A 23,740-nucleotide genomic window follows, 5' to 3' on the forward strand; every position below is an offset into this window, starting at 1 on the left:
TGAGGACTGAACATGGAGGTGCTCCTGGCCCCGCATGGTCTAAAAACTGCCTAGAATGGACAATTCATTTCTGAGAGAATTCAGTCACTTCTGAGAAGAAAAACTGGCCCTATGATTCCAGTAAAACAGTCTGAAAGAACTTTACCATGTTCAAGGGAGGACAAAGGGAGAAAAAGCCTATAATGTCAATTTTAATAAAAAGGACACCAAAGAAAAAGAGACATAAAGGGAAAATAAAATAATGAGAAAAATTATTGATTACTTGGAAAAATAAAATTTTTTAAAAACAGGGGCCCAAAAGGAGAGAGAGAACAAAAGAGAATGCCCTGCCACAGAGGCAGGATGGGATGGGGGAATGGGGGTGGGTGGGAGGGATACTAGGATTAGTGGTGGTAGAGAATGGGCACTGGTGGAGGGATGGGTACTCGATCGTTGTATAACTGAAACCCAAGCACAAAAATTTGTAAGTCTACAACTGTACCTCATGGTGCTTCTCTAATAAAAATTTTTTAAAAAGTTATAAATCTGTAAAAATTTTAAAAAAAAAAGAGGAAAGAGAGGGTGTGCATGATCCCTACATCCAAATGGTTCCCCAAAGCATGCCAAGCATAAGCCCTCAGAAACAAAAGGTGTAGCCCAAAAGACATAAGTAAACAAATAAACATTATGTATGTGCAAGACTTAGGGTTAAATCCCCAACACTGATGGTACCCCAGTCTACCACACACACACACGCACACACACACACACACAATAAATAACAAATACTCCTTACCATACCCCATGTTCTAGTGTCTTCATATTGTCAAACTCACCCACCTACCCATTCTTCTCACTCTATTCCTCCTCACAACCATTCTTCAGAAGAGAGTTATTTTTGTGTTTGCTTTACTTATACATATACACATAGGAAATAATCGAGTAATTGAAGGTTTTAGTTTTAGGGCTGGACTGGAGTAATAGCACAGCGGTAGGGCGTTTGCCTTGCACGCAGCCAACATGGCCGACCCGAGTTTGATTCCTCCGCCCCTCTCGGAGAGCCCGGCAAGCTACCGAGAGTATCTCGCCCACACAGCAGAGCCTGGCAAGCTCCCCGTGACGTATTCGATATGCCAGACACAGTAACAACAAAGTCTCCAATGGATACGTTACTGGGCCCGCTTGAGCAAATCGATGAACAATGGGAGGACAGTGACCGTGAGTAGGGCTAGTCTAATCTCACTAAAACCTAAGTTTTCCTCTTTTTCTACTCAGAAGAGAAAGGACTGGGTACAGCCCTGCACATGTAAGGTCCAAGTTCCATGATCCCAGGTGCAGTATGTGCCCTAGAACTACCTGGTGCAATCCTGGTGGCCCCCACAGCTGCGGGGAATACTTAACTAGCCTGTGCACCAAACTAGAAGAGTCTGACTGAGAATACTTTGGAGTGTGGGCAATCCCCTGGGCACTCCTTGGAGGTCCAGAAAGAAAAAACAAAATAGTAAAATTAATGTTTACATGAAGTCATCAGGGTAATTTTCTTCATAATAAGGTCTTAAATTCAATTCCTTGTATAGATACTGACTTCTACTATTGCTTATGCTGGTTTTACTGCCATTGTTTTTTAAGAAATTTGTCTAGTTTTCAAATCACTGTCACTAGTTTTCAACATTTCTTACAATTGCAGGCCAGCATCAGTCAACACACTGGAGACTGAAAAACCGGTGGTTTATAATATCCTCTTACTATTAATGTCTACATGAGCTGTAGTAATACTACTTTTCCATTTTTGATTATGGCTTTGTGGTTTCTTTGTTCTTCCTCTCACCAGTCTAGCAAATCATTTATCAATTTTATTATTGCTTTTCAAAGAATGAACTTTGGTCCTTTCTACTAGACATTTCTTTATTTTTTGTCCATAATTGTCTGCTCTTATTTGTTTCTTTCTACCTACACTCTCTGGGCTCTGCTAACAAACCTGATTATTTTAAAATCATTGATTTCACCTTTCTTGTTTTAAATGTGCACACTTAAGATTATGAATTTATAGAACTTGAGTGTAATAAAAATAAAATAAAATACAGAAAAAATCATATAGCAAATACAATAAAATACAATGTACTTACATTATCACAGGGTCAAATATTTTAATTTCCACTACGCTTGCTTAAAATGATATCTTAGGGCAAGAGAGATGGGACAGTGGGTAGGGCACTTGCCTTGCATGCAGCCAACCTGGGTTTGATCCCTGTCATCCCATATGATTCCCTGAGCTCAGCCAGGAGTGACTCCTGAGTACAGAGCCAGGAATAAGTTCTGGGTACCACCAGATGTGGCCCCCCACAAACCCAAACCAAATGAAAATAAATTCTTGGGAAAAACAAGTAAGGGGGAAAAAATAATATGAGATCTTGTAGAAGTAGACTAACTGCTCATACACTTAGGAATTTTGTGGTAGACTTTCATTACTATTAACTTTTATTTCATAATGATCAGATAAATGAGTCTTCATGATTTTAATAATTTCAAATTGTTCATCTGCTATCTGATCAATCACTGTCACTGTCCTCCCGTTGTTCATCGATTTGCTCGAGTAGGCACCAGTAACGTCTCCATTGTGAGACTCGTTGTTACTGTTTTTGGCATATCGAATTCGCCACAGGGAGCTTGCCAGGCTCTGCCATGTGGGCGGGATACTCTTGGTAGCTTGCTGGGCTCTCCGAGAGGAACGGAGGAATCAAACACTTGTCAGCTGCATGCAAGGCAAATCCCCTACCTGCTATGCTATTGCTCCAGCCATAACATGGTCATTTTAGCGCAACATTCCATTTGTACTAACAGGAATGTACTTTCCATAGTGGTTCATGCAATTTATGTTAATTAGATCAGATGTTTTGGGACCACACCTAGCAATGCCAAGGGCTTACTCCTGGCTCTGTGCTCAGAGATTACTTCCTGTGAGTTGTCAGTTTTTTTCTTAACCTTTAATTATGCTCATTTTTACTTGAAAGATTCTGAATTTCTATCAATAGGTATGTACAAACTTAAATTTACTTCATCTTTCTGGTATATTTAATATTCACAGTTATGAAATGTTTATTTTATCTCCTTCAAAGTCTACTTTGACAGTCGTATAATACACTACATTTTTGGTGCTGGGGAGGGAGATGGAGTATAAGGTTTTCACAGTGTGTATCTATCCTTTACTTTCAATTTGTTTATATCTTAATTTTTAAGATTATTCTTTTCATGGTCTTCCCAGTAGTACTCAGGAGGTAGTGGGGGGGGGGGGCAGGGGTGCACCGGCAATGCTAAGCCAACTGGGCTGGTGTTCCAATGCAAGGGCCTGAGGATGCAAGGCTGCTTGGACCCTGCTGGGCCAGGAATGCCTGGGACCACCCAGGATGTGCAGCACTGAGCTTAGGGGAAATCACAAGATGCTGGGAAGAGAAACCAGATGAGGCACCTGGCATGCACCCTCACTGCTGGCCTATCTCTTGGCCCTGTTATCTTAATATTTAAGGTGTGTTTTTAAGCAACTAAGATTTAAAAATCCATCATCACATTCTTTGACTTATTTAGTTCTTTGAGTATTTAGGAAAACCTAAATTTTATTTAGTACTGGTGTGTCATTTATTCACAATGCTGTGAATAAACAGCATTTCCATAATTATTCCCAGAGCAATGCTGCACACCAGTAGGCAACTCTCTCACGCTGTCCTCATTGCAGTGCCCTGGCAGTTACCCACTAGCAGTTTTTTTTATCATGAATTCTCCTGCCCTTGTAGTCCACAGACAAGCAATCATCCAGTTTGTGACCTATGTGCTGGGCTTCTTCATTTAGCACAGTGCTTTAAAAGTTGATCTACTTCTACACATTAAACAAAAACTGTCTTAATATCATATACACGAGGTACCTGGAATAAGCAAACGCATCGGACAGAAAGCACAACAATAATTACCAGGGCATGGGAAAAGAAAACAAAGTTAGAATTTAAAGGAGGCAGTGCTTCAGTTCAGGATGGTGTTGGGAGAGGGACAAAACATGGCAGTGCCAGGGATGGAACTGGGGTTGGCCACATGCAAGGCAATACTTTACCCTCTGAACTTTCTGTCTGACCCCATAGGACAATGGAAACTTTTTCGCCATCCTAAACGCAGATGGAGCAGAGAGATGCAACAATCCCAACATTGTGCGTATGCGTAACATCAGTAAACTGTGTACCTACTACAGTAAAAATGATAAAACTTTATGTTATGTTTTATCACAATTGAAAAAAGAAACACTGTATTTAGAATTAGGAAATTTCTGCTTTAAGCTACATATTATAGGATACTATGAACTGGGGGTAGGGGATCAGAGACAGAGTTCAATGATCTGAGCACAGGCTTTGCAAGCCAGAGGTCTGGGTTCAGTCCCTGACATGGCAAAGTCCTCTGAGCACAGCCAGGAGCAATACCCACACATGGAGGCCAGGAAGAACCCCAAGCATACCTGGGGATGGTCTAAAATACCAACCAAACCAAAACCAAACCAAACATAAAAGGGCAAGGAGGAGCAGAAAGATTTCTATGAAATGAGGTCACTGAAAACCAAGATGTTTTTCACTGTCAGGAGAGCTAAGAAAATGTAAGTCAGAAATAATCAAGTCACAAAGAAACAAGGGTCTTTGCTCTTGGCAGCGGGATCTTTGTATGTGCTGCTGGGAGCTGAACCAGAGCTTTATGCACAAAGGGCATGTCTGTGTTCTGCCACTCAGCTACATGCCCAGTCCCCAGGAAAGGTTACTCTTCAGTTAGAATATATCAGCCTTACTCTTAGGAACAATGCTTTTGCATTGAAAATTGGGCTCATGGGCACAGGATGGCTAAATGGCAAAAGTGGCTGCTTTGCTAGCATGAGGCAGTGAGTTCAATCCCACAATGTGGCCCCCATGTGGTCCAGGAGGCTCTGCTGTCTGCACACTGGCATGACAACAGTGTGCAATCTCCAGCACAGACATGTGTGTGAGCATACAACCAGAACTGCACAAACACCTTAACCAAGACTGTAAGCACCACACATAAGAGTGTAACACCTCGTGAGCATCAAGCAAGGGCCAGAAACACTGTCCAAGCAGCGCTGTTTATATGTAAAAATTAAGAAGAAACTCTGTACGACTGTTCTCAAGATCTGTCATTTAGAATCACCAATGAAACTCTCATAGGAGCCCAAGCATAACAGAAAAAGGTGGAGGAAATAGGAAACCCCCCAAATTTAAAAGATCAGCAATGAAATAAAATCTCCACGCATAGCTAAAAATTATTCCTTTACTTATTTATCTTTGTTTTTTGGACAACACCTGGCGATGCTCAGGGGCTACTCCTAGCTCTACATCCGGGAATCACTCCTGACGGGTTCAGGGGATCATATGGGATGCCGGGGTTGAACCCGGGTCGGCCATATGCAAGGCAAATGCCCTACCCACTGCACTACAACTCCACACCTTCAATCAACCCCAACCCCCTTTATAAGTGTGTAGTTAATGGGCCACACATAACAGATGTTATAGACTAGTCCCACTCTGTGCTCAGGAGTGATCCCTGGCAGTGTTCAAGGGACCATATATGGTGCTAGGTCCATAGCTGTGGCTTCCACTAAGTCACATGAAAAGCAAGAGCCTCACCTCCTGTACTATGTATCTCTGGCCCTTGGCTTATGTTTTAAGCTAGGATTTATCTTATCCAAAATTTACTTGCTTCTATATCTAAAACAAGAATGACAAGGCCAAAGACACAGCTGGCCTTTCTAAGTACATGCTTTGAGTGACAAAGGCCTGGGTTCTATCCCTGGCACATGACTTCCTGTGAGCACAGCCTGAGAGCAGCCCCCAGCACTGCTCAGGTTCCAAAATCCACAGCTAGCAAGAGAAAGTCATAGACATCAAGAAAGTGGAAAAACAATGAAAAGTTGTTTTCTGACCTTTGCATATAAGGGTAAGAAAGCAAAGACATCTCTGAAAGAATAGTTTTTTCTGGGTGTGTGGGTGGGTTTTCCTAGTGATACCCAGGAGGCTCAGAGGCCCTACTTGCAATTCTCGGTCCCCTAGACCAGTGGTTCAACACCGGGGTCCAAGGATGTGGTGTTAGGTCACCCCAGATGTAGTGGGGTGGGGGCCTCCAGGGCTGCTAACCTGGGGATGCGTAGGGAAACGTGGTACTGCAGACTGAATCTAGATGCATGCTATGTACGCGCTTTAACTGCTGTACTATCTCCTGGCCCCTAACTTGAGAATAAACACTAAGGAATAGACAGGTAAATCCAGTGAACACAATGACATACCCAGCATTCTCATAACTTTCCAGTAGATCTTTTATAACCTTGAATCTATCCTTGAATCTATAGTCAATTAAAGTTCCAGGTTCTAGTACTCAAGATTACAAACATAAACTCAAGTAAAGAAATTAATCATATTATTTTTATAACTTTAGACCATTTGTTCAAGAATATAAACTTAATAAGAAACTCCCGTTCAAGAACTCGATGAGAACAAATCACCCACGGATTGTGGGTGGGTAATGAAGCAAGGTTAAAATACAAAACACCATCATAATATTTTGATCCTAAAGAAAACAACAAAAGCATAAATAATAGCCTGATTGGGACAAAACAAGTAAATGCAGAGTAGGAGAATAACATCTAGGGAGACTTTTGGTGCCCTGCCATGTGTCTAGTACCCTCAAAGGCACGCCACAGCTTCCAGTGATGAGCAGTGGTAACTGCCTAAATGCTGTGCTCAGAGCCCAGACATCAGTACCTGAGGGGTGAACACTCAATGGAGGAGTCGTTAACCTATAACCAGTGATGGATGGAAAGAGGTGACAATTATCCTGGTCTCCTTAACCTTTCAGTAAAACAAACAAAAACAAAACAAAACAAAACAAAACCCTCCCAAAAAACAACACAAAAACCCTACAACATACTTACACACAGGGCACCTAGCAGGACTGAGGCCAACTATTCAAGGTTACCACCTACTCATTTAGATACTTATTAGGGCTGGTTTCCTTCCCTTCATCATCTGAACTCTCCACTCCCTGCTAGGAGCTTCCAGAAAGAACTCCTGAGGAATACAATCTCAGACAAGTATAGCTAAAACTAAAAAGCAGAGAGCTTCATGTTAGAGATTCAAAAAGGCAGACTGGCTTGTCAAGTGGCTTCTTAACTTGACTCACAAAAACAAGACCGCCTATAGTGTTTCGGGTTAGTGATGCTGGAGTTAACTCTCAAGAGTATGTCACTCACTTCTCCCAACTGCACATCTATCATATTTTTGTCCAAGTTCATACAAACTTCAAAATCCTTTTGCCAGCACAAGTTAGTCAGATGAATGCAAGTCAGAAATGACCAAAGACAAGGGTATATACTTGAGTCTTTTGGGTGGTCACCTAAAGGAGATTACCTTGGACCTTTTTTACAAATGTCAAGAGTAAATAGCCAAAATGCCCCAAGAACTGCTTCCATTCACTTCCCCTTTCAAAGACCATACTGTTAAATTTTTTACAGTCTATATGTTTATTAGTACAGAGTCCTACTTCTTTCAATACATTAAGGAAAACACAGCTACCATTTTTTTTGTATCTATATTAGTGTCCGCTATCTCTCTTGCCCCCCTCCCTTTAAAGTAATAAGTAGCTATAAGGCTAAAAATATTCACAAAACAATTACTCATCTAATCCATCCTCAAAACACCTTTCCCTGGTTAATGCTCATCTCTAATCTTGTCATCATTCTGTTACATTATGATATCCAGATGACTGCTGATAGAATTATATCCAGGAGACCCCATTTTCAATAATAAAGAACTAAGTTATTCAAGGCAATCCCCTCTCTAAAGAGAGAGGTAAAAATGTTCAGAGAAAATGTCTTAATAGTGCAGGACAGCAACCCATTATCACATTCAGCAAGTGGCTGGGAATGAAAAGGGCTAAACCACGTTTATTCTGAAGGGGGCGCAGAAACTGGCTGCTCCACAGCCCTAGTGACCCTCTTATTTTATTTATTGGTTTTTGGGCGACACCTGGCTATGCTCAGGGCTTACTCTGACTCTGGGCTTAGGAATCCCTCCTGGAGGGACCTGTGAAGACAAGCATCCTACCAGCTGTTATTTCTTTGGTCTTTCAAAATTTTTTTCGTGTTTTTTCCCCCCAGGGGCAAACCTGGAGGTGCTAAGGGGTGGGGTAGGGGGAGGTTACTCCCAGTTCTGAGCTTGGTGGTAGACCCAGTATTAATGGGGGGACCAAGCAGTGGATACTGAACCCAGGCCTTCTGCATGCAAAGCATAAACTTGGCCTACTGCACAATCTTTCCCACCTGTGACCCTTAAATTTAACTTGGGTGTGCTGGAGGATAATTTACAGCATCTATTCTCAAAAGGAGTGGCAAAAATAAGGTTCTTGGGGGTGAAAAAGCAACTGCTGTTAAAATGGCTCATGACCCTCCTAAACTGAATCCTATCCAAAAAATTCTTACTCCTTAGCATTTTTCTGCTTAGAGTTTAATTAATATTAAATTTTAATTATTTTCCCCTTTAGGGATGGTGATAATGAAGGGGAAAAAAAGGTTTATTCAACCTGATCTATAATTTATTCTGAAGCAGTTGAATCTAATACGAGGAACAAAAATGATGAAATAATGAGCCTTTAGAAATGAGGAGATTAGGCTATAAAGCTTTTAATTTACACAGATGAGCTGGATGGGCAACAGAAAAATGAATGGGAAGGTGTTTCCATTTTTTTGTAAACATAAAATTCTAAGCTGTGCTCTCAAATCTTATACAAAAGTTTTTTAATGTTTAGAAATAAGAAGAAAACATTACAAGGAGTAACAGTATTAAACATTTGGGTATTTTTTTTTTTTTTTTTGCAGAATAGCCAGGAAACAGCAGCCAAAGAACGTCAGAAGAACCTAATGCCCCTTTCTTCTACTGAAGTCAAAGCAAGAGTATTAAAATGTTTCTGAAAGACATATGGGTATCAGTACATTTTAATGAGCTGAGGGCTGACTGGATAAGAATTTATTCTCATCAGAAATCATGCTGTTTGGGGCGAATGGACAGCTTCTAGTCACACATCATTCCCCCCTTTTAAAGAGTATTTTCTACACTCATACTTGATAATCCTCCCCCATTCTGCATAAGTCTTAGATCTAAGCTGTAAAAGTTGTGCAGCTAATCTCTTTCCTTTCTCCATTCTATATGAATAGGAAATAACCAAAATAACTATGATGTTAGAAATAAAACGAGTCAGGCTCATTCAGACTATCAAGCAAATCAGCTGCATGCCAGGGCTCCCTGTTCAAGGAAATGTTAAAAAAAAAAAAGTTATGGTTTAAAGATGCTTCAGGGCGCTTTCAACCATAACCCAGTGACAGTGTGCAAGCCCCAAGCCAACCTGAATTTTCTAAACATATTAAAAATATTAAGGAAGTTATGAAGGTGAAATAATAATTTTCCTAACATGAGATGTATTAATAAAACTTAAAACAACAACAACAAAACAAAAAACCCAAATCCTTCTCTGTAGGCTGGGGAGACAGCTCAAAGTGCTTTGCATGCTGGAGCCTTTGATTCCCCAGCACTTATAAGGAGGTCTGAGCAGCCCTAGGAGTGACACCCATGTATGGAGCCAGGAGTCTAGTGTGACCTAAATAACACCAACCCTGCTCACCGCAGGGAAAAACAGCAGAACAAATAAAGCCCTATGGTGACAAAGCAACACACACACACACACACACACACACACACACACACACACACGAATAATTTATGGAAAATATTAACAAATGAGAAAATGCACTTTTAAGGCATTGCTCTTTTACTCTAAAAGACAACTCAATCATATTTAACCTAGACATTTTAAAACTAATCGTGAAACATTACAGTATTACAACGTGTTGGAAAACACTTGAATGTAAAGACATGCTTTCATTTCATAAAGATTAAAGTTGGGCCAGAGTGATAGTACATAGCAGGAAGGGCATTTGCCTTGCACACAACCAACCTGGGTTCTATCCCAGGCACTCGATATGGTCCTTGTAGCACCACCAGGAGTGATTCTGAGCACAGAGCTAGAAGTAAGCCCTGAGGTCTACCAGGTATGGCCAAAAAGAAAAATCAATTAAAAAATTTTTTTGAATCATCTATTAAATTTAAATATGCATTTATCTGGTGCATAAACCTCTGGAAGACCAATTCTTTGAACAAATCAGTCCTTCAAATCTACAACATTCCTATATTTAGTCATTATATTCTGCAGCAGGAAGACTGGAGGACATGCATAGCATCAAGGAACAAACATTATTACTGATAACCATGGCCTGAGACAACACTTTCAACAGTCCATCATCATGATGCTTCGTCGCTGAAAGGAAATGCAGTCGCTCAGCAACATTTGTAATGGTATTGATTTTGGGATTTTAAAATTCCATGACAATGTTGGAATGCTGATGCATCATATTTAAGATCTTTTATTGAAAAATAAATAAACCCAACTCAATAAACTGCAAAATTTTTACTTACATACTCAGGCTTTAGCTTCTTATCTCCTCCTCTCACAGCCACCTTCTCTAGTTTATCTATAATAGGCCCAATCATTTCCTCATCTTTAAGCTGAAGTTCTTCGTGTATTATTTCTATGTCTCGAACAGGATCTACACTTCCTTCAACATGTGTGATATCATCATCTTCAAAAGCACCTAAAACGAATTAAAAGCAAACAATTAAATAAGTGATACAGAGGTTCCTTATTACAGTAAAAATTCCTAGAAGGCAAAAAGAAATTCTAATTAAATCACTCTGAATTCTTCCAAGTACGAGATCTTTTTCTTTTCCTATTTAGTAACACTTAGGGCACTAGAAAACAACAATGAAGGGCCACAACATTTCAAAAACTGAAATAAATAAAATAATAGCCTCCCCAGGAAAAAAAATTTCCAACCAGAACTACTGACATTTGCAGGTTTAGTACATTAAATGACAATGAATTATAGGCATGGAAGCTTCAAGTTCTGAACTACACCATCAAGGGTTTCTAAGAGAAACCAGATTTGGGGCATCGCGCGTGCGTGTGTGTGTGTGTACGTGTGTGTGCGCGCGCGCGTGTGTGTGTTAGGGCATTGTGTGTATGTGTGTTGGAGCATTATGTGTATGTGTGTGTGAGTGAGAAATCATCTGGCAGACCTCTTCTCTGCTTCAATCTACTTTATCACTGTGGTTCTGACGGTGATTAGATAATGAACCACTCAGACACACAATTTACACAGCAGCTAATTTCATCGGCCTGATTTGAGGGTATGGTTTTTAGGGGGCTATCAAAGAAGCAGATGAAGGTACATTTGTCATATATGAGTGACAACCATTCACAGTATCTGAACAAAATGGTGCTGGCCCTTATTAGAAACACATGCTATTATCACATATTTAAAGTGCAGTTGAAGCCATAATTTCAAATTGCCAACTGGAAACATAAGAGTAAAACAACCAGATATTACTGAAGCATGTGTACTGACTTTATGCCCTTTTGAAGACATAATGTGGCAACATAATTTCACTGGAATTTACTCAAATTACCAGATAAAGAACACCATCACACACAAAAATGAACAAATACCAGGAAATATTATAAACAGAAATGATATACCCAACAAAACAATAAACACATCTATAAAAACAAGTTAATTTAATCAAAATTACAAACTGAATTATGCTCCCCAAATGAGACGTTTTGAAACACAAAGTATCAATTATTTTAGAAATAGGTATCACAGTAATCACAAAAGGTAGCTTTACTAAATCTGGTAAGAATATGACTATACATCTTATTTTCTTCTGGGCGTGTGCTGGTTGGGTGGGTAGGTGGGTGGGGTGCTCTCAAGTAGCATTCAGGAGGCCTGCATACAATTCACAGCCAACCCAGCCAGCTGTTCAATATACAGGTCTGAGGATAAGATACTGCATGCTGGGGATTACCTGGGACATCTTGACAGTGTTTGGGAGTCTCCAGGGCCACACCAGGTAATACAGGGATGCTCAGAAGACCAGATGGTGTCAGGACTGAACCACAGTGGGCCACATGTAAAGCAGGCACCTTAACCCCTGCATGCTCTTTCTGACCCCTCATTCTTATATGAAAAGGCAAAATTTCCTATTTTTGAAAAGTTACAAAATACAATTTACCAGAATTAAAAAACAATCAAGCTTTCTATATTTCCATGTGAATAATAATTACAATAAATACACAAATATATTATTGCAATTATAGCGTAATAATTGAGACGGAAGCGGTCATGGAAGCCCTAGCCAATCAGGGCGTACAAACTCAATACATCAGGATCCTTCGTGAGCTCTATTGCGGATTCACTACCAAGATCTCACCATTCTACAAAGAAGTAATCATCCATATCAAGAGAGGGGTTCGGCAGGGTGATACCATTTCACCAAAACTCTTCAGTGCCACCCTCGAGAACATCATGCGACGACTAGAATGGGAAAACATGGGAGTGAAGATAGATGGTCGGCAACTACACCACCTCCGCTTTGCTGATGACATCGATCTAATAACACCAAACATCAGCCAAGCGGCACAAATGCTTGCGGACTTTGACCGTGAGTGTGGAAAGGTCGGACTACAGCTGAATCTTACGAAGACAATGTTTATGAGAAACAGCCTTGTTCCTGACGCTCCATTCGCTCTCAACGGAACCACCATCTCTGAATGCAACAGTTATATATACTTAGGTCGAGAAATCAACATGATGAATGACCTGGCACCTGAGTTACGCAGGAGGAAGAGAGCGGCTTGGAATGCCTTCAAGAGCATTGAAGAAATAACTAAAAGGACAAAGAACCTCCAACTACGAGCACATCTCTTTGATTCCACTATTCTTCCTGCATTAACATATGCCTCAGAGACCTGGACCCTACGAAAACAGGATGAGAACACTATTCGGGTCTCTCAAAGAGGAATCGAAAGAACTATGCTTGGAATATCACGATTCACTCAAATGAGAGATAGAATCCGGAGTTCTGATCTTCGTCAACGCTCAAGAATCAGAGACGCTGTCTCATTTGCCAAGACATCAAAAATCAGATGGGCTGGACATGTAATGAGGTTTACAGACAACCGCTGGACTAGAGCCATTACTGATTGGATTCCACGAGACATCAAAAGATCACGTGGACGCCCACCTATAAGATGGTCAGACTTCTTCGTCAAGACCCTAAATGATCGGTTTGAGGCTCTACATGTTCCTAAAACGAACAGATACCATTGGGCTACGCTAGCACGCAACCGGGATGAATGGAGACGTTACTGGCACCCGCTCGAATAAATCGATGAATAACGGGGATTAAGTGATTAAGTGTGATTAAGTGATAGCGTAAGTATTTAGTGAAGCACAGGGGCAACCCTATGTAGAGAACATTTCCAAGTCTGACGAACCCCTCGCTCCCCCCACTCCAGGTGATCTGGGCAGCACTCTAGTAGTGTGATCCTCAAAGCCACAAACAAAGAGTGTGTGATGGTCAGAGCACTGAAGCCATATGTGCACCCACACAACTGAAGCATGTGACCCTCAGGGAGCCTCATCTCAAACAAGCACAGACCCAACTGACAACACAAAATCATCAAAACAACAATGGAGGAAAAGGATAGGAAAATACGTAACTTAAAATAGTAAGTACTCGTAGTATATAACTGAATTGTATTATATAAAGCCGAATACATAGGAACAAGATTAGTAAGACATGCCTCAAATCTGTCTCAAAACTACAGACCAGACCAGACAGTGGTTTCTGCAGGGGTTACAGCTGGCAGTGCTGGAGGTGGGGGAAGCAGAAGTATCAGGAATAGAACTCTGGACCTGTGCTCTGCCACTGAGACATACCCCTGTCCCCAAATAATTTTTTTTTAATACTCAGGAGATCTGAAAGCAGTCTCCCTGAAAGCACAGTATTATTTACCTGTTCCTATGATCTGAGTCATCTTACACAAATGGTATATATAATTAAAGTAGCACTGTAGCACTGTCCTCCTGTTGTTCATCGATTTGCTTGAGTGGGCCCAGTAACGTCTCCATTGTGAGACTTGTTGTTACTGTGTTTAGCATATCGAATACCTCATGGGTAGCTTGCCGGGCTTTGCCATGCGGGCAAGATACTCTTGGTAGCTTGCTGGGCTCTCCGAGAGGGGTGGGAGAATTGAACCGGGCTCAGCCGGTCCAGCTCATGCAAAGCAAACGCCCCACCCACTGTGCTATCAATCCAGCCCAAGGAAAATACAAATAAAAGTTAATTAACTATGTAGCAGCTAAAGCAACATGGAAATATGGTCAGTTAGAAAAATAACTAAACTTTTCGTGGCATTTTAAAAAAAGTATATTTTTAAAAGTTACTTGGGACCAATGAGCAGCACTGTAATGTCCACAAGACCAATCTGTAGTGAATGGAGGGGCAAACTTTAAATGGCAATTTCTTAATTATAACCTCTGATCTTAACAATCAGCAGGTAACAGAAGTTTAGCAAACTCTGTTCTTCCAGAAGCAAAGAAAATGAAGCTCTGTAATGATCTGGACTAATCCAGTGAGAAGAGGTGAAAAGCCACTGACTGCCTTATAACTTTCACTTCACTCTCCAGCTTTCACCTTGCCTGGAGCTTGCCAAGAGGCAGGCGAGGAGTCAGAACTGGATCACCACCAATCTGCTGTCCCTACAACAGGAATAAAACCAGACTCCAGAGGCTATACATTTCATTTTTTGTTCCAAAATGTCAAAGTCAATAGCATTTCTGCATTAATCTGGAAAGAGGTGACAACACACTATGGAACTTACATTTACTTTTTATAACAAAGGTAAAAGGCCCTCCCGTTGATCGTCGATTTGCTCGAGCGGGCCCAGTAACGTCTCCATTGGAGACTTTGTTGTTACTGTGTTTGGCATATCGAATACTCTCGGTAGCTTGCCGGGCTCTCCGAGAGGGGCGGAGGAATCGAACTCGGGTCGGCCATGTTGGCCGCTTGTAAGGCGAACGCCCTACCCGCCGTGCTATCGCTCCAGCCCCAAATATTGCCAAATTTGAAGATAAAAATTGAGCAAAGGGAACAACATCCTTGTGACAAAATGAAGCCCAATTCAACTGCAAATTTTAGCTTTCAGAAAATTGATAGCCACTGGGGGATTCCCCTCCTCCCTTTTTTTGCAGGAAGAAGGCGACCTTCCGAGAATTGCTCCTTCTCAGAGGGCCACTCCTCAGTGGACCAATACCCAATGATACCTGAGGACATAGAGACCTGAGGATGCAGTGCTGCTGGCGATGCCCAAGGGACCTAGTGGTGCTGAGAGAGAACCAGAGTTTGGGTGCATGCTACACACATGCCCTAATTCTTATTCTATCTCCCAGCCGGTGCTCAGGACTAACACAGGACCCTGTACTCAGGGATCACTCCTGGTGGGGCTCGGGAACCATATGTGGTGCTGGGGATCAAATGCGGGTCAGTCACATGCAAGGCAAGCACCCTGCCTGCTCCTCTTGCTCCAGCCACCCTCCCTGCCCCATTTTTCATACAAGTAAAAAACTGGATGCTACTTTCCAAAGATCTGCTCCTTTGTCAACAGATTTCACTACATTACTTCATTCTTTCCAGTGTAAGACCTCACCTTGCTAGCAGAAAGTTAAGTGGTTAAGAACTGGGTCTTCGAAGTCAAAACATGTTTTCTTGGTCATAAAATTAACCTTGGCCAGGGTCAGACGATAGTACAGTAAGTAGAGTGTTTGCCTTGCAAGTGGCTGACCTGGATTCAATCCCTGGTATCCCATATGATCCCCTGAGCACTGTCAGGAGTAATTCCCGAGCATAGAGCCAGGGTAGACTCTGAGCTTCACTGGGTATGGCACAATAACAAAAACAACAAAAATCTTAGGTTGCAGATTCTCTGTGGATCTCCATTTTGCAGCTTTAATATAAAGCTGTTTTTACATCTCAGAGGGATGGTTAGGATTAAAACAGGTAACAAATGCAAAATGCTTAGAGACTCCACAACACATGACTCTTACAATAACTGGGACACACAGTATATTTTTATTATGGATGTATTCACACTTCACAATAAACTCTATACTAGCACTGTCCTCCTGTTACTGATTTGCTTGAGCAGGCACCAGTAGTGTCTCTACTATAAGACTTGTTGTTACTGTTTGTGGCGTATCGAATATGCCACGGGGAGCTTGCTAGGCTTTGCCTTGGGAGCGGGATACTCTTGGAAGCTTGCCGGGCTCTCCGAGAGGGACGGAGGAATCAAACCCGGGTCGGCCATGTGCAAGGCAAATGCCCTACCCGCTGTGCTATCGCTCCGCCCAAATTCTACAGTAATACACTCAAAACTATATTCAAATACACTCAAAACTATATTCAGGGGCTGAAGCGATAACACAGCAGGTAGGGTGTTTGCCTTGCTTGTGGTCGACCTGGGTTCGATTCCCAGCATCCCATATGGTCCCCCAAGCACAGCCAGGAGTAACCCCTTTGCATTGTTGGGTGTGACACCCCCCCAAAAAAAAAAACAAAACACTGTTATCACTCGAAACACTAACTTTGAATATTGTTTCCTGTTACTGAGTATGACTTGGAAAAGGCCAAAATAACCTTTGGAATTTATAGGGTATTTCCCCAACATCAATACCGCTGACCAGCAGCACATTTTTACCCTATTCTACAGCCCCAGATGCCATTCAACTTTGAATTAACTAAAAAAACTATTTCCACTGTTTTTATTTTGGGGCCACATATGGGATGCTGGGAACCAAACCTGAGGTGGTCACATACAAGGCAATCATCCTATCTATCCACTGTACTATCACTCTGACCTACATGACAACAATTTTTTAGGATTGTTACTACAATTCCCTGTTGTGGGGAATCTCTGAACTAGCACAGGAGATGGTTTTAGGGACAGGGTATGGCTTAAGTATTAGGGCACATGCCTTTTAAGAAGCAAGGCCCTAAGTTACATCCCTGACTTCACACATCCCCTCCAATCATCTCTGCATACAGTCCCAACAACAAAAAAGATGACATGGACTAGGGACAGGGCTCACAGAGCTATGGCACATGCTTTGCACGTGGGAGCCCCAGGTTTGACCCCTGGTGCTAAGTGGTTTTCTCAAACACCCACAAGAGCAGCCCTGGAACAAGGCTGCGTTTCCCTGCCCCCTTTTTATGGTAAAAGGTAAATCTTAGCTCGATACTGATAGTCTTCAATGACTAATACTCATAACTGTGCAATTATTCACTGAATTTGTTGTAGTATCTTCAATCTTGGCAAGTGACATTACTAATTTTACTCATAAGTTAGTAGCATCATTTTCTATTTTTTTAGAAAAAATAGTCAATAATGTGATCACATACATTCAAAATCCTAAATGAAAAAGATCTTCAATGAAAAATACCCTCCTGAAGTTGAAGAATGATAAGAAAGCTGTAGCACTGCAGCACTGTCCTCCCGTTGTTCATCGATTTGCTACAAAAAAACAACTTAAAAGAATTTATCTCAAACTGATAAGGAATTCTAAACTGACTCCCACAGAATGAAAAGAAGCACCGCCTTATAAGATGAGGGGGAGGAAGAAAGTAATAATCAGGACTCTCTGAATGAGACTGAGAGGAAAATTGCTTTCAATTTCAAATAGTCTCTAAACTTAGAACCTTATGTGTAAGTCTCCAGGTGTAATCTTGGAACAAAAATACCTGGAAGAAATAAATAAGAAAAGGAAAACAGAACCCAAAAGACACTCAAAGAAACCACACAGAAAAATAGTTATAATTTTATTATAACAATCCCCTGTCAATGGTCTCAACCAACCAAAAGGCACAGTATGATATGGAAGTATCCAACCTTCTGCCATCTATAGGGAACACCCTTGAGATCACAAGGAGGCTTAGGGTGAAGAAAAAAAAATTCTACAAGCAAAAGTAACCCTTGAAAGGCAGGTTTATATCTTCTTAGAAAAAAAAAGCCTTTAAGCAAAAAAAAAAAAAGTTATTTTATAATGACCTATAATGATCAGTTCGATAGCACAGTCAGTATGGCATTTACCTTGCACGCAGCCAACATGGCCGACCCGAGTTCGATTCCTCCATCCCTCTCGTAGAGCCTGGCGAGCTACCAAGAGTATCTCGCCCACATGGCAAAGCCTGGCAAGCTACCCATGACGTATTTGATGTGCCAAACACAGTAACAAGTCTCACAATGTTACTGGGCCCACTTGAGCAAATCGATGAACAATGGGAGGACAGTGACAGTATTGTTTGTGCATGAAATTAAGGAGCATCTATCCATCTATAAAACAAGTACTTGAGTCCTGAAGAATGGCACCAGAAGAGTAGGAGGGGGGGTTCAAAACCCCACTCTCATCAATGGGCAGCTCAACAAGCAGAAAAATCAGCAACAGCCCTAACTAAGAAATTGGGGACCAGATAGGCTTGAGAGACACATAAGGGCCACTCACCCACCCCAAAAGCTGGATACAGATTTTCAAGGACACATGGAATATTAGCATCCAAGCTACAAGAGTGCAACCGCTGGCAAGTGAATGCACAAGCCCACAAACTGAGAGACAGCCCCAGTGAGCACCACAAACTAGTACATGTGGGACTTCCAGTTAAGGCTAAAAGAGGAAAGGGGGAATAGAAACACTAACTAGACATAATGATGACTAGAGCTAAAATACTTAGAAATCTAAAAGACAATACAAAAGATCAATGAAACCAAGAATTAGGTTATCAAAAAATTTTTTTAAATCAACAAACTTTTAGTGATGTTATTAAAAAAAAAAGAGAGAGAGCTCTTAACACAGAAATCAAAAACAAAAAAGAATTGGCAATAACAATACAAAAGAAACACATGGCATCAGAACAAACTGTCAGGAACAAATGTATTTCAATAGTTCTAAAGTCCAAATTCTTATAACCATACATCCTCTCAAGAATGAATACTGAGAAATGAAACCTGAATAGACTAATTACAAGTAAGGAAACTGGAACAGTAATAAAAGTCTCCCATACTACAAAAGTTCAGGACTAGGTAGTCCCACTCTATAAAATCTATAAAATTCCACTCAATAAAATCACCAAAAACTATGGAATATCTATTCTCCTCAAACTTCCAAAAACTTGGAGGGCAAGTTTTAGGTATCAAGTTACCTTGATACCAAAAGCGGACAAAAAAACCACACACAAAAAAACTATAAACTATAGACTGATATACCTGATAAAAAAAATTCTCAATAAAATCGTAAAACAAATTCAACAACCTATTTATTAAAAAAATCATAATGGTGAACTGGTTGGATTTATTGCAGGAATATAAAGGTGCAGCCCACAAATCAATAAATATAATTAATACAGCATATCAACCAAAGATATAAACCATATGATCATCTCAATAAAAAAACAGAAAAAGCCTCTGGCAAGATTCAACATCTACCTGTGAAAAAACAATGAATATTACCAGAAGAGAAGGAATATTCCTAAACATAATAAAGGCCATCTACAAAGTCTCAACTAATATCATACTCAACCAACAAAAAAGATTGTAGGTTAGAGAGAGTACAACAGGTAGGGCCTTGCCCAGGTTCAATCCCTGGCACCCCATATGGTTCCCTGAGCCCCACCAGGAGTGAACTCTGAGCACAGAATCAGGATTAAGCCCTGAGAACTGCATAGTGTGCCTCCCCACCTAACCCCCCAAAACATACAAATCAAAAACAGAGGAAAGACTGAAAGCCTCTAGGTATAAGACAAAGATGTCCATTCTCACTACTATTACTTAACATAGTACTGGAAATCCTAGTTAGAGAAATCAGGCAAGAAAAATAAGTAAAAGGAAATCTAAAGTGGGAAAAAATGCAAAACTGCCACTATTTGCAGATGGTATACTATACATAGAAAACTCTCTAAGACTGCAATAAAAAACTTCTACAAACAACAAACAGCGCAGTAGGGCCTGGAGCCATAGCACAGCGGGTGGGGCATTTGTCTTGCATGTGGCTGACCCAGGTTCTATTCCCAGCATCCCATATGGTTCCCCAGCACCCCAATAGTAATTCCTGAGTGCAGAGCCAGGAGTAATTCCTGTGCAATGCCGGGGTGTGACTCCCCCCATAAAAGAAAGAAACATTGCAGTAAATCGAGAGGCTTTACAAAATCAGCACCCAGACACCTGTTATGGTCCCATAAGTAAACAATGAAACAAACAAGAAAAAAAAATTGGAAAACTATACTATTTACAATTACTTCAAAGAGTTTAATTCCAAGGAATAAACTCAACAAATGATAATGAAAGACATATACAACAGAAAGTGTAAGATGAAATAAATAAAAGAAAAAAAGTTAAGTAAAAAGAGAAAACAAAAGGAAGATACTGCATATGTATTGACTAGAAGAACCGACAAAATTAAAATGATCATCCTACCAGAAGTAATTTGTAAATTCAGTATAGACCTTATCAAAATTCCAAAAGCATCATTCGAAGAAGTAGAACAGTACTGAAATTTATATGGAACCACAAAAGATCTCAAATAGCCAAAGCAATACCGAGACCCAAGCATATGGCATCATGTTTCATGGTCTCACACTAGGGTGACAGTAATCAATATAGTATGCTACTGGAACAAAGTAGACACACCAATAAACTGAACAGAACTGAGAGTCCAGAAATAGACCCATGAATATAAGGGCATTTCATTTATGAATGGCATAACCAAATTCACAATTTTTAATTACTATAAACTGATCAGTTTACTCACTCATTCATGTAGTCCAAGCTTATAATTTCACAAATGTACTCAGTTTTAAGATGCAAAAAAATTCATACTTGGATGGAGAAATAGATTTTAAAACACAGGCTATATTTAAGTGTACAAACTTTACAGCAATAGTTTAGAAATTAGCTGTCATGGAAACTTTGATGTTGCAAACAGGATGCAGTTTTCTTGGGAATAAGAGGGCATGTAGATAAGATGGGCACATTTGATTTAAGTCTTCCCAAATTTGACCACTATACTGGGCAGATAACCAATTCCCTGGAATATAATAAACCGATACTTAAACTGCTATTTCCATATGCCAACCACTAACCACTATATACCTCGTTAATCACATGTTCTTCTCCATTTTCAGGGAGCAACTCCCAGCAGTGTGGAGGTCGGGGAACAATGTGGTGCTGGGAAACTGAACCGAGGGAGAGGGAAGTCCTCCCCCACACAAAGCAACAAGTTCTCCATTTGAAGAAAGTTGCCTATATATCTAACAAAATTCTATGTCTTAATTGAAAAAATTAAAAATAACAGAACCCTGATTCCAACAACTGGGCAATTTGGTTAGGAAACACATCAAATTTTAAAAGGGAATAATACTAGCAAAGATTATAGACATAAATTATCATTAAAATATATACAGAAAAATTAGTCAAAGTAAAACATTCAAAAGAAAGCCATGTAAAGTAAAAAGTTTGAGAGAGGGAAAATAATTTTAAATTTTGATGTCAATAAGGGCTGGAGCGATAGCACAGCAGGTAGGGTGTTTGCCTTGCATGCAGCTGACCTGGGGACCTGGGTTCGATTTCTTCATCCCTCTCGGAGAGCCTGGCAGGCTACCGAGAGTGTCCCGCTCCCACGCCAGAGCCTGGCAAGCTCCCCATGGCATATTCGATATGCCAAAAACAGTAACAAGAAGTCTAACAATGTAGACATTACTGGTGCAAGCTCGAGCAAATCAATAAACAATAGGAGGACAGTGCTACAGATGTCAACAAACTTATTGGAGACCTGACCAAAGTGAAAACTTAAAACTTACCTCTATTAGTAGGGTGAGGGGTGAAAACAGGAGAACTCAAGTATCACAGTTAATCGTATCTGCTAGTCAGTCAGGAGCAAACACTGGTTTTTGTGTTAAGAACAAATAGAAAGCAGCATTTTATTTAGAACGACTAGTCAGGGCCGGAGAGATAGTATAATGAGTTATGCAGCTGACCCAAGTTCGATCCCCAGCAGCCCACACAGATCCCCAAGTTCCACAGGTATGATCCCTACGCACAGAGCCAGGAATAAGCCCTGAGCACTGCTGGGTGTGACCTATTCCTAATAAAATAGGAAGACTAATCAGAAGCAGGTAAAGAGAACTACTGTACTTCCAATAGAAAGCATACGCATAGGGCTTAGAATGGAGAGACTAGAAAGAACTAAGAGTAAAACTTACTGAAGAAAACACTGTCACGGCCAGAAAGAGTATAGTAGGTAAGGACCTGGCCTTGCAAATGACAAACCTGGGTGCAGTGCATCTGGTTCTATGAGTCTCACTAGGAATGATCCCTGAACACAGAGCCAGCATTAAACCAGAAGCACAGTTGGGGCTGGAGTGACAGTACAATGCGTAGGGTGCCTGCCTGGCATGCAGCCTACTCCGTACGATCCCCAACACCACAGATGGTCCTCAAGCCCTGTTGGCAATGATCCCTGAGCACAGAGCCAAAAGTCCTAAGTATTGCTAGGTGTGACTGCAAAACCTAAAACAAACAAAAACAAAAGCAAAACTAACCACAGCTAGGTTTGGCTCCCCAAAACAAAAAGTTGTAAGGAAAAAGAGAGGGGAGTGGGGGGAAGGAAGGAAGAGGAAAAGGGAGAAACAGAAAGAGAAAGAAATAAAGGAAGGAAGGAAGGAAGGAAGGGAGAAGAAAGAAGAGAGAAAGAGAAAGAGGGAGGGAGAGAGGGAGAGAAGGAGGGAGGAAGCACAGGAAGGGGAGGGAAGGGAATGGAAGGAAAGAGAAAAGGGTGGGGGGGAAGAGAGGAAGAGAGGAAGATACCATCAACTAGACAGAAGCAGAGAGATTGTAACAAAGGTTTCAAGACAAATGTCTTGATTTGAATTTCAAGTAGTAGCAATATGTATAAAAGTCAGAGTCCAAATCACATATGAAACCAAAGATAATCACAAAACAATCTGTAGGGGATAAAAAGAGAAATAAAGGTCAGAGAGATAGTTTAGGAAATAAGGTGCATGCCTTCCACACAGCAAACCCTGGTTCAATTCCCAGAATCTAGTAGTCCCCTAAGTTCCTATCAGAGGAGCCCCCGAAGTACAGAGCTGGGAGAAACCCCTGAGCACTGCTGGGTGTGGGTTCCAAATACAGGAACAAACAGAAGACAACGCTACCATCTTTCTTACTTCAAAAAACCAACGTCTTTTTTCCCCCCCCTTTTTGGGTCACACCCAGCGATGCTCAGAGGTTACTCCTGGCTCTGCACTCAGTAATTACTCCTGGTGGTGCTTGCGGGACCATATGGTAGACAGGGATTGAACCCAGGTCAGCCACGTGCAAGACAAACACCCTACCTGCTGTACTATCATTCCAACACCCCAACGTCTTCTTAAAGATAACAGAGAACATGGTGAAAATGCAGAATGTATTAAAAGAATAAATCTCTCAGATAACACACTTTGGCTAAAATATCCCCTCCTCTCCCGCCCTTCGTTTTTTGGGCCTCACTCAGCAGTACTCAGCAGCCCCTATGTGGTGATGAGGACTAACCTGGTTGGCTGTTGCAAGGCTTCTGCCCTACCCACTGTATTATATCCACAGCCCAAAAGTTGTACTTTGCGGCATTTCAGTTTTGGTAGTTGTGGGTCTGAAACCCAGAATGACATACACGAAAAACAGCATCTTACCACTT

At 41.0% G+C, this 23,740-nt stretch overlaps 1 protein-coding gene across 2 annotated transcripts in view; it reads right to left on the bottom strand.

Moving 5' to 3' along the window:
• The window catches only part of OLA1 (Obg like ATPase 1), a 189,932-nt gene that overhangs the window by 53,729 nt on the left and 112,463 nt on the right, over positions 1-23,740 (bottom strand). For both annotated transcript variants that reach the window (XM_056110333.1, XM_056110334.1), the window contains exon 5: positions 10,539-10,714. In XM_056110333.1, coding sequence (XP_055966308.1) covers positions 10,539-10,714 — 176 coding nt within the window. The remainder of the gene's footprint in view (positions 1-10,538; positions 10,715-23,740) is intronic.

The sequence above is a fragment of the Sorex fumeus genome, unplaced genomic scaffold, assembly GCF_029834395.1.
Source record: "Sorex fumeus unplaced genomic scaffold, SorFum_2.1 ptg000009l, whole genome shotgun sequence".
NCBI classification, from domain to species: Eukaryota; Metazoa; Chordata; class Mammalia; order Eulipotyphla; family Soricidae; genus Sorex; species Sorex fumeus.